General features: G+C 44.2%; 1 protein-coding gene across 2 annotated transcripts; it reads left to right on the top strand.

The window, feature by feature from the left end:
- Positions 1 to 157: 157 nt before the first annotated feature.
- Positions 158 to 11,715, top strand: LOC106578996 (ubiquitin domain-containing protein 1). 2 transcript variants are annotated; one of them, XM_014158376.2, is made up of 3 exons: positions 158 to 937; positions 7,911 to 8,138; positions 8,402 to 11,715. In XM_014158376.2, the coding sequence occupies exons 1-3, from the start codon at positions 850 to 852 to the stop codon at positions 8,782 to 8,784; spliced, it is 699 nt and encodes a 232-aa protein (XP_014013851.1). In that variant the 5' UTR covers positions 158 to 849; the 3' UTR covers positions 8,785 to 11,715. The 2 variants fall into 2 exon arrangements, with proteins under 2 accessions (XP_014013851.1, XP_045558405.1); XM_045702449.1 differs by lacking the exon at positions 158 to 937 and adding an exon at positions 6,035 to 6,532.
- Positions 11,716 to 12,178: the final 463 nt, after the last annotated feature.

Here is a 12,178-nt window from a genome sequence, read left to right on the forward strand (position 1 = left end):
CTATTCAGCATTTTACCGTTCATCTGCAAATAATATATATATAAAGTTAGTTTTGGCATGGTTGAGGACTTTCATTTGTTCCAGGGATGCTCCCCACCCATGAAGGAAGTCGTGACGTGCCATAATCTGACACCCCTTGCCTTGAGCACGCGCAGGCGTAAAAAGTTACTGTTGCTACCCGCACCAGGAAGGGAAGGGGGATTTAAAAACCTGGCTGAGAAAAATGAGAAAGGTTTGAAATTGACCACGGTGTTAAACGGAGAATCATACCAACAATCATTTTGGTTTAAAATACAAGCTATCTGTTTAGAATACTTACGTGGTCGTGAAAGGTTGTTAACTAATGTTAACTAGTTAAATTAGCTAAGGCTGTCTCGCGCAACGACGGATGGCAGTGTGCGAGTTATCAAGACATCGATCTAATGTGAGCTTGCTAACAAGTTGCTTAAAAAATTGTTGTCAACGAAGCTAGCTAGTTGGCACGCTAACTTGTCTAAGTAGAATGTATAGAGGGCAGTCTAGATATAATGCAATCAATTATTGTTGACATTTATCCCGTTAGGTTGCTAGCGAGTCTGCACGTGACTACTGATTTTTGGAATGTTGGATCGCATCAAACAATAATAAAGCAGAAGTAGCTGGCTAGCTCTTCCGTGTTTACCATTTAGAGTTGCGAACAGTGTTCACATTCCGTGTAACGTTAATTTGTGGATTCTGCTATCAAGAAAAGCACCTTGACCTAGCGAGTTAATTTTGTACAGCGGATCTAGCTATATCTAATTGTTTTGGAAATAGGTAGCGGTTGGCTAATAATGGGGCCCCGACATAGTTAGCAAACTGATAATAATCATGGGAGGATGTGTTGGGAGAGAACGTGAGGACACACAGGGCCACGGATCATCCAGAAGCAGTGGAAGGGCACACCGAAAACGTGGAAGTAAGTAATGGTAACTTTGTTGTCTGAGTGCATCGAATAGAAACATAGTTCAACATATTACATGGTAAATGTTTACCATTTAGTACCATATCTACCCATTTCATTACTACAACATACTAACCCCCAGAGAAATATGGATTTCGTCCTTAAGGTTCTCACTCTTAACACGGGTACCCAGTCTGGACTGTGCCCAAATAACGGTAGGATAAATTTGTAATTTCCCTTCCCCCATCTTGCAGGACACAAATGGACACGAGTTACTTCCTGTTACCCCTCTGCCAGTACAGAAAAATGTATGCACTCACTACTGTAAGTCGCTCTGGATAAAAGCATCTGCTAAATTAGTAAAATGTACCAACCGATGGCTGTATAAATAGCAACCAACACAACTAGGCTAAACCTCATTTGATCAGGGAAAGCAACACTGGTTGACTGTCAATACTCAATACATCATAGTAGTTGAGCTGACTCTTCACCAACAATGTTATCTTGATTTTTCATGTGCAAGTCCATTACCGTGCTAAGATTATTTTCTGCATAAGAAAAATAGTGGCAGACTGCCATGTTTAACCTGTTATAGTTTGTTGGCGTTTTTAAGTGACTGAAGCACTTTGCATAAAGACTAAAGCTACAGGCTCCAAATAGCTTAGGTCTAATCAAATTCAAATTGGAAACTTCCAAGGGACACGGAAAGCAGTAAGATCCCTCTGCCACATAGGACCTATCAACGCCTCGGCCTAATTTAGAAAATGCAATCTTACACTGGACTGTGGGACTGTCATAACACAATTTCTAAACCCAGAGGCCCAACATCGCAAGACTTCCGGGAAAGCTCGCGAAACAGACCATCCCGGGGATTGGGGTTTGAGAAGTCAATAAGTGAAGTGAAGAATTCTACCTTAGATTCAAGCCATGTCTTAAGTGGGTGGCAGGTAGCCTAGTGGTTAGAGCGTTGGACTTGTAACCAATAGATTGCAAGATCAAATCCCCGAGCTGACTAGGTAAAAAACTGTTGTTCTGCCCCAGAACAAGGCAGTTAACCCAGTGTTCCTAGGCCGTCATTGAAAATAAGAATTTGTCCTTAACTGACTTGCCTAGTTTAATACAGGTAAAATTAAAAATGTCTTAAGTAGTTGAACATGTTATTGCTCCAACCTCGTGTAAGTGACACTGACACTTTTCTTATTGGTGAAAAACAATTTTATATCGAAGGATTGCCTTTTGGTTTGACAGCCTGCGCAGTTCGGCATGAGGTGACCGTTAGACCCGATGATGGGTTTCTACGCATGAGCTTTGCTAGCCAACATCACCTTCAAGTGTGATTGGGATTTCTATTGGAGAAGCAGTTTTAGTCTTTCTTCATACTGTACGGTCTTTAGTCACTATGTGCCATTAGACTTTCTTGGTGTATTATACAACAGAGCTCCCGAGTGGCGCAGCGGTCTAAGGCACTGCCTCTTAATGCTAGAGGCGTCACTACAAACACCCTGGTTCAAATCCAGGCTGTATCACAACCTGCCATGATTGGGAGTCCCATAGGGCGGCGCACAATTGGCCCAGCGTCGTCCGGGTTTGGCAGGTGTAGGCCATCCATTGTAAATAAGAATTTGTTCTGCCTAGTTAAATAAAAACATTTAAAAAAATCGGAAGACCTCGCCTATGAAGTTGACTGAAGAGCCAACAATGATTTGTAGAGGCTTTAGGACAGTGTTTCCCAAACTCGGTCCTAGGAACCCCAAGAGGTTCACATTTTGTTTTTTGCCCTAGCACTACACAGCTGACTCAAATGGTGGTCAGCTGATTATCTGAATCAGCTGTGTAGTGCTAGGGCAAAAACCAAAATGTGCAGCCCGAGTTTGTGAAACGCTGCCTTAGGAGCAGTGAGTGTTTGATGCAGGTAGACTAGAGGCGCTCCCAGGCCGGTAATAAGAACAAGTCGTGTCATGTGCCCTACAGCAGTGGTTCTCAACCCTCTCCTCGGGGACCTCCAGCCATTCCATGTATTTGATCTATTCCAGAGCTAGCACACCTGATTCAACTTGTCAACTAAGTATCAAGCCCTTGACTGTGTGAGTCAGTGAGTGAATTCAGGCCTACTACAAAATTGTGAAAAGTCTGGGGGTCCCTGAGGAGAGGTTTGCGAACAGCAACTGTTCCACCGGGGCTGCGTGCACCAGGCCGGCATGCAGTGTGCCATGTGAAAGCAAGGAGAAGTCCGATGTTTCTGTGACGTGTCTCCCTTTATGGCTAGAAATGAATACCACGGTGCTAAGTTAAGGACGACTTGCTGCCTTTGTGGGTGGAAGTATTGTTTTATTCTTTGGTGTAGAACTTCATTTGGGTGTAAGCATTTGTTTAATTATAACCTTGGCCAAGTCATGTTGTAGCTACATGTAAAATAAAGGAAACACCAACATAGTGTCTTAATAGGGCGATGGGCCGCCAAAACAGCTTCAATGTGCCTTGGCATAGATTCTACGTGTCCTAAACCTATATTGGAGTGATGTAACACTTCTTATAAAAATAATTATGAATACATACTTCATTGAACTTATATATTCTTCCACAAGAAATTCCATAATTTGGTGTTTTGTTGGTGGAAATCACTGTCTCAGGCACCGATCCAGAATCTCCCATAAGTGTTCAATTGGGTTGAGATCTGATGAGACACACACCCTTTAAACCTCCCTATGTTCATTTCAGACTTCTTTCAAAGTCACTGAGATCTCTTCTAGCCATGGTAGCCAAAATAATGGCCAACTGGGCATTTTTATACATGACCCTACGCATAATGGGGACGTTAGTTGCTTAATTAACTCAGGATCCACACCTGTGTGGAAGCACCTGTTTTCAATAGAGTACCGAAGTATGAATCCTAATAAAAACGATTGGATCCATTTCCCTATTTGACTGCTAGGTTTTATGGGTATTATGACACCTCCACTGTGGAGCTCTATCCATATCAAAGTTGTCTAGCAATTGGGGCTAAGCCTAGTTCATAGCAGTTTTCAAACAGCTTTTTGGATGTTCCGTGGAGGTTTGACAGGCGAGGCCAAGTTTTATCTTTAGCCGCAGAATGTCGAGGAGGTTTTGAGAAAGCTGATAAGATTGTCAATTACAGGGGTGACTATATGTGTTCACAGTGAATTTGTGCTTGGCCCAAGCCTAGTTTTGACTTTCATTGAATTAATTCCTACATGGCTGTTCTGTACTGTTTGTGAAAGGGATACTTCCTAGTCTTGCGGATATGCTTTTAACTTGCAATGTTGGTTCAGGGCTGAAATTGGCCTACTTCAACATTGACATTGTAGGGGTGAAAGCAGGCCGTAGGCCTCTAGGAATAGATCCGCCCTATATTTAGTGTTATCGGGGGAGTGAGGTGCTATGATGTAAGATTGTAACCTATTATTTTGAACCCAAGTCCCAAGATTATACTTTTTAACAGCCACATACAGCCCACCGCTACATCACAAGTGTATCTTCGAGTCCTGAAACAATACATAATGTGATCTGCAATGCAATCCTGTCTGTAAAATGCAATTTATCTGCCCCTTCATAACCTCAACAAGCCCCACATGAGGAGCACACCCTGCTATTGTGTCATGTCTCTGGAATGCTTCTCTGATGCTGCGGCAACATGGATTCATGATGGGTGGATATGCTCCTTGGCCTAGTGCAGCAATATCTGCACACCTGGAAATAGGCCTGCACGTTTCCAAACTATTTGCTAATCTGATGTTAAAAAGTTAGCTGGTAATCAAGACAACACATTAGACCTAGCCTATTCACTTTTTTCCAGAGGCCTAGTCTCGGCTATATGTTGACTGGAAAGTCTACAAGTCCTTTTTCCCAAGACAGCATGTATGTTGAGTTGAACTTACAGTATATGATGTCCCTTTCGACAGCGTTTCCCAAACTCGGTCCTGGGGCCTCCCCTGGGTGCACAATTCGTTTTTTGCCCCTAGGACTACACAGCTGACTCAAATAACCAACCATCAAGCTTGGATTATTTGAATCAGCTAGGGACAGAACCAAAACAGGCCCCAGGACCGAGTTTAGGATACCCTGCCTTACGACATCACATAGTGTTGCACACAGAGTTGTGTCCTAGTCCTGTATGCTGCCTGATCAACAACTCTCGTAGACTAGTCCATTACTCTGCTTGAGTACTAGTATGAAGATCATTACACTCTACTCCCTGTATATCCTACACTGTCCTACCGATTACTCCTCGTAAGCTACCTGCACCATAAATAATTAGTTTGGTGGAAAGGTGACCTTTTTTAGATACTTGGCAACTGTCTTTGTTTCCCTTCCTTGCTGCCCTTGGTTAGCCTAGTTGTCAATGAAGACCAAAGATACCGCTGATCATGTTAGGACAACAATCGCCGCCTCAGCAGACTCTTCTTTGACCATTCAAACCCTCGTTTGTTAGCTAACTGGGCCCGTTTAGTACCATGTGACAGACCGAGCCGAAGTCGCACTCTGGTGCCAACTATAAAACTCAGCTGCTCAGTTTGACACCAAGTCCTCATTGGAGGCCGGGACCTACCTCTCCATACCATTCTGAGAGCTGCTAGTCTGCCTGCGTCCAATTAAGCCCTCTCTCTCCTTTAGGTTATGTGGTTGAGACAGGATGTGTTTTAGAGGCGCTGTATGGTAGTCAGCCTGGCCTGGTGCTGAAGGAACACTTTACCACATGCTGAAAAGTGTTTTCCTGGCTTCCCCGATAGGTGTGCAGTGCTAATCCTATGCTAAGCATGGATAATCTTTCAGATGTACATGGTGTAATACTGTCTGCATATTCTAATTATAAACCCTGATTGAAGATATAGAGAGCTGCGTGTGGGGGGAGGGGTTCTTTGCTGGCAATGTAGGGAAAACTTCTCCAGCCGGGCAGGCCCAAACACTCCATAAATGTCTTGTTAACTGTTGCATCCGTGCTAGTGAAACGTTTGGAGATGGGAACGCCCATCACACACTGTGTGTACCCAGTGCAAACGAGATTGCCACACACTCACTCTACACTATCCTGGACCGTGTATGGCGCGGGAGGGGGAATTTTATTGTTCAAACAACCCCCCCCCCTGCTCTCGGAATGCCTCCTTTGCTCTGTCATGCAAACGAGCATAGCCTAGATTGGTCTTGTTTATGTTGTGTGGCTCACCTGGCTGCCTTGAATCTGGCAGAGAGGGGAGGACTTTGGTCACGATGATGAGGAAGAGGGTTTATTATAGCTGGGTGTATTAGTCCTCGTGGAATACCAAACGCTGCATAGGCCTGCTGTGGCATAGCCAGAGCAACGTGTAACGTCTATTCGTTTCTTAAGTATCTCTCTAGGGCAGTTTTTTTTAAAGAGCTCTAGTCTTCTGTGTCTGGTACAACTAGCTTATATGGTATTATGACCTTATTGAATGTAGGTGATAGGCTATCCTATTATAATGAGATTCCAGGCATTGACAGACGCCACGACATTGTTGCTCTAGTTTCGTCCATGGTAATGACTGTGTCATGATGATGCCGCCCACATTGTCTAAGCCCCCTCTAACATTCTTTAAAGGGTGTTCACTCTGCGTCGGAAATCAATGGCTGCTGGTAAGTCTCATTAGGTTATAGGCTATCTAGTCTATTCTACTTGAAAATGAGCATTTTAGTAATTTAGCAGACGCTCTCATACAGAGCGAAGGTGAGACCACAACATAGAGTACATTTAGGGGTGGGAGGGGCAAGAGACCAGTGGTGGCGGAACGGAGTGCTCTGGTTGGGGTGTAGGGTTTGAGCATAGCTTGAAAGTAAGGAGGGGCAGTTCCCCTTGCTTCTCCGTGGGCAAGCACCAGAGTCTTGAAGATGATGCGAGCTTCGACTGGAAGCCAGAGTGTGCGGAGGAGCGGGGTGACATGGGAGGACTTGGGAAGGTTGGACAGCAGGCGGGCTGCAGCGTTCTGGGTAAGTTGCAGGGGTTTGATGGCACAAGCGGGGAGCCCAGCCAACACAGTTGCAGTAGTCCAGACGGGAGAGGACAAGTGCCTGGATTAGGACCTGAGCCGCTTCCTGTGTGAGGAAAATTCATACTCTATGGATGTCGTAGAGTATGAACCTGCAGGCGCAAGTCACTGCTTTGATGTTTGCCGAGAACGACAGGATGTTATCCAGGGTCAGGCCATAGTTCTTTCCACTCTGGGAGGGGGAGCACCGTGGAGTTGTCAACCACAATGGAGAGGTCTTGGAGTGGGCAGGCCTTCCCCGGGAGGAAGAGCAACTCTGTTTTGTTGAGCTTGAGGTAGTGGGCCGACATCCAAGCTGAGATACCTGCCAGGCACGCAGAGATGCGTGTCGCCACCTGGGTGTCAGAAGGGAGGGAAGAAGAGTAGTTGAGTTTCATCCGCATAGCAATAATAGGAGAGACCATATGAGGATATGACAGAGCCCAGTGACTTGGAATAGAAATCGCTTTGTGGCCAACAGTTAGTTGGAGGAAGGCAAAGAACCTGGATTGCAGCCTTGACAGATAGTGATGATGTGGGATGTACTCCCATTGCCCTATCATCTGAAAACCGTCAAAAGGCCAGACATATGCAGCAGACATTCCCTATCATGTGCTAGATTGTATATACCCAGATAATCCCCATCCCCAGATAAGAACCTAACATGTTTACCATGTCCATGCCCTTTCCTTGGACATGCCTACGATCTACCTTTGGAAGGTGTTGAAAACAATTATGTTTGACTTAACTATATTTTGTAACAAATAGGCTAGAATGGGTATCTGGCACTCTGACATTAGCCCTTGGTGTAACCATATGGGTTTTTAGAGAGATGTAACCCAGTATATATTGCTGAGCATGTGACTAAAACTGTACCCATTTCAATGCACTAAACAATGATGTGTAGTGATATTCTGGTATGTAGTCTGTAGGTTGATATTAGAAAAGCCTTCTAACAATGTGACTTTTTGTTGTGTCCCTCCCTGCAGGTCGCAATGAGCCCCTGAAGAAGGACAAGCCCAAGTGGAAGAGTGACTATCCCATGACGGAGGGCCAGCTCCGCAGTAAGAGGGATGAGTTCTGGGACACAGCCCCGGCCTTCGAGGGCCGAAAGGAGATCTGGGACGCTCTGAAGGCAGCCACCGTCGCCCTGGAGTGCAACGACCACGAGCTGGCCCAGGCCATAGTGGACGGAGCCAGCATCACTCTGCCTCACGGTGAGGCACACACACACAAGCACGATATGGGGAAGCTATGATAACCTGGGGGCACATTTGGAATCTGAATAGACTTGAACTGTCAGTACATTTGGAACAATGGTAATATTACACCATGATGTTTTTGCACAACTATTGACCTGATTATGAAATCTGATTCATGTTTCTCTGATTCATGCCTGAGTCAAGACCACTTCCTGAGCAGTTGTGAAATAACACACATTTAGCAACAGAACATGGTTTTTCCTCTGTCTGTGTTCCAGGCTCCCTGACGGAGTGTTATGATGAGCTGGGTAGCCGTTACCAGCTGCCCGTCTACTGCCTGGCCCCTCCGGTCAATCTGATCTCTGAGCGCAGCGACGAGGACCCCGGCGACAGCCCCGAGCCCACAGCCGCCCCCAAGAAGGAGTTCCAGCTCAAGGTGCGCCTCTCCACGGGCAAGGACCTGCGCCTCAGCGCCAGCATGGCCGACTCCATCGGGCAGCTGAAGAAGCAGCTTCAGGCCCAGGAGGACATCGACACGGCCCACCAGCGCTGGTTCTTCTCAGGCAAGCTGCTCACGGACAAGACCCGCCTGCAGGACACTAAGATCCAGAAGGACTTTGTCATCCAGGTCATCGTCAACCCGCAGGCCCCCATTAACTAGGTCCCAGATGAGAGGAGGATCGATGGAGGATAATGGTTTTACCGCTCATCTGTAAAACAGAGAGGTGATTTGGGGAATTACAGTTAAGAGATGAACAACAGAAGGGAGAGACTCTGAATGCTTTTCAATGTTTCATTGTTTACCATTAAAGAGTGTGGTTCTTTTCAGTGTGTCACTTCTCTATAGGACGGTTGATCGCTCGATCCAGACGTTTCAGACGAGACCACTCACCCTAAGAAGGGGTGTTCTCTGTCACTCACCACACTAACTTTGAAGTAAATCATAGCAGAATTGCCCCCCAGATGTGAGACACTGCAGGTGTGCACCGCACAGCACGTGCAAGAGGTCTGCGTCTGCACTAACATTAACCAGGTGCCAATTGAAATCGCAGAATCTTTTACAGAGTTTGTAAAGCACATCTTTTACTGTCCCTGGTCTCTACTCTGGTACCCTGTAATGGATACTTCCCATGATCCTCCCTCAAGTGATTGCAAAACTTTTTCTCTCATTTCTTTCTTTTTTTTGAGTTAATCTCAAACAGAGCTTTTTTTGCACAGTTGATTTGTACTTGTGTGGTAGTTTGTGTGCCTTCAAGGAAGAAAACAAAACAGAATCCTTAGGGGGGGAAATGCTATTTTTACTGCTAAAGCCTTCTGTCTCTAGATTCAGGAATAATTGTTTCATAGATCTATACAAATCCTAAATATACTGCTGCATTTTTCGATCAGCTGTCTCTATATCAGTTATTGCATTTCAAATGTACCACTGGTGTTTCCATGGATGTTGTCCCTAATGGTTGTATGTGCCCCCCGCGCTCCCATTGTCAATGTACTGTAAAGTGACAATGATTAGAGAGCCTAGCCCTTGTATGCTGTGCCACATTACAATCCTGAGGTGAAATGTGAAGCTCAGGCTACAGTGAAGATGATAGGAGAACATCTCTCTGTTTTAGTATATAGTCATGGAAGAGGAACAGTGCTTTTCTGTCTGTCTCGGGTGGCACCTCGCTGCACATGAGGTGCTCCTTTACCCTTCATGTCAGTCCTTTTGCTTTTCCATCTTTCTCTAAGCGCTTGTGCCTCTTTCTTTTATGGCCTCATCAAAAGAACATAAACAAGATACTCAGTGGTGGATTGTTAAACTGGAGGTGGGAAGACTTGTTACCAGGCTATTGTCATCATAGCATAACTCATTTAAAGGGATATTTTGGCAATGAGGCAATTTATCTACTTCCACAGTGTCGGATGATCTCGTGGATACTATTTTATGCCTTTGTGTTTAGTATGAAGGAAGTTAAAGGTAGTTTCACAAGCCAATGCTAACTAGTGATAGCGCACTGACTGGAAGTCTATGGGTATCTGCTAGCATGTTATGCCCTTTAAGGATTTTAGGTTTGTTGTCTGTATAGGCACTTGAACTTTATCCAACTTTAGCTCAAACAGTTGATCAATGACTGTGCTGGGAATATATTTGTTAATCTTTATGCAAAGTTGAGTATTTCTCTCAACTTACAATGTATGTGCAATACAAAATAGACCTCGTACCTTTTTGATTCTCCCCTTATTTCATATATACAGTAGCATTAGCTATGACTATGTAAAGGTTCTCAGAAACACAGAACATAGGAGCCTGCTATGTTGAGATTGCTTTGTCATTGTACAATCGACCTTTGACCTTGTTCAGAGTTTCATATTGCCTTCATCTCTGTTTTGAAATGTTGTGCCATCTATAAGTGTTCAAATGGCCACTTCTTTCTTTTAATGGGATGTCCTCACTATAACAATCATGTACCTTGCGTGAATTGGCTTGGCCCTTGTCCCCCCACTTTGTGTGAAGGTTAGCACATCCATTTGGGCTCAGAAAAATACCTAACTTTGCAATAGAGCCTCTTTTTAGTTTCCCACCTCTTCTGTGTAAAACAGCAGAGACCCATGTTCTGTTAGCTGTGTTGCTACATCTTGTCTCAATCCCTCCTTGCAGAATGTGGCTCAAATGTTTGCTTCATCTATGTTCATTTAGTGCTACGAGAGGTAACGAGATACGTTGGTCTAACTTCAATGTACAATCCCTACATCGGACAGCACAAAAATAGAAAGCTCAATGTAATCTATGTGAGGGAGCTGCACAATGTTGCCAGTAAGGACAAATGTGATATCACAGAGCAATGACATCACACAAGGGCCGTGGTTCGATCCAGGCCAGGAGAGAGAGAGGGGGAGAGAGAGAGAGGGGGAGAGAGAGAGAGAGAGAGAGAGAGGGGAGAGAGGGGGAGAGAGAGAGAGAGGGGGAGGGAGAGAGAGAGGGGGAGAGAGAGAGAGGGGGAGAGAGAGAGAGAGGGAGAGAGAGAGAGAGGGGAGAGAGAGAGAGAGAGATGCTCTTCCTTCAGTTTTCTGAGGCCTGTGAACCTCCCATCACAGTAGTTAGAGAGATTTCAACAATTGTCTAGGAAAGATCCCTTATGCAGGCCATTAATCAGACACGCTTTGAGTTTTCTGTTTTAGTAAGAATGTACAAGTATCTTTTGTATGCATGATACATGTTTGATCATATGGGTGTCAGAGCAGGAGTTTCATTTGTATGTTTTCTGTAATGTCCTAAGTCATGGTACACAGGTGGACTCAGACATGCACTATACTAAAGCTGGTAATATGGCCATGGATATTTATTTTAGTTATTTTGTCGGTTACTTTAGGACACAATGTACACTGCTTTATGTTCCTCTCGGACCTCAGATACCAATAAGCCATTGCATTTTAATCAAGCATTTTCACCAGGGTGGATCAAGAGGCCTTGCTCAAAGCAGAAACATGCAAATTGTGTTTTTGTTGATGTCCACAAAGATGTATAAAGATATGTATATTTAGTCATTTTGAAAAATATAAGTGATTATTATATATGAGATTTCTGATAATTAAATATGCTTACAACTCATTTTACAAGTGACGTGTACATTTATAAGCTGATTTCATTTTCAACCTTGTTTTTAGCTGTAACATAATTACAATTATTGTTAAAGGAAATCTCTCTTCATTTGATCCTGTAGCCAAATCTGTATGTGGCCTTGGACCAGAATATCCTAACTAGCCTCTGTAAATGAATAACAACCAAAGTGAATTTTTATTCGTTTAAATGTTTGTGTTCTCTTGTTCCTTTGGTGATCAGTTTTTAAAGTTCAATACTTATTGAATGAACTTTCCTGGACTCGCCCCACACAGTACAAGTTCAGGTAATTGATTTAGGTCATACTGCCACCTTGTGGATATACAGTATAATTTAGTGTATTGATTATTGACTCTGTGAAATTCTCTTGTGGTGCACTAAAGAAACATGATCTCTTCCTTTCTTCTATAGAAATAAGATAAAAAGGAAGAGGGTGTGAGCGAAAAGCACATGG

The sequence above is a fragment of the Salmo salar genome, chromosome ssa19, assembly GCF_905237065.1.
Source record: "Salmo salar chromosome ssa19, Ssal_v3.1, whole genome shotgun sequence".
Classification (NCBI taxonomy): Eukaryota; Metazoa; Chordata; class Actinopteri; order Salmoniformes; family Salmonidae; genus Salmo; species Salmo salar.

Coding starts and splice junctions, on each gene's coding strand:
- LOC106578996 (XM_014158376.2), top strand. CDS start 850: ATGGGAGGATGTGTTGGGAGAGAACGTGAGGACACACAGGGCCACGGA. Junction 938..7,910: donor GGCACACCGAAAACGTGGAA/GTAAGTAATGGT, acceptor CCCTCCCTGCAG/GTCGCAATGAGCCCCTGAAG. Junction 8,139..8,401: donor CAGCATCACTCTGCCTCACG/GTGAGGCACACA, acceptor TCTGTGTTCCAG/GCTCCCTGACGGAGTGTTAT.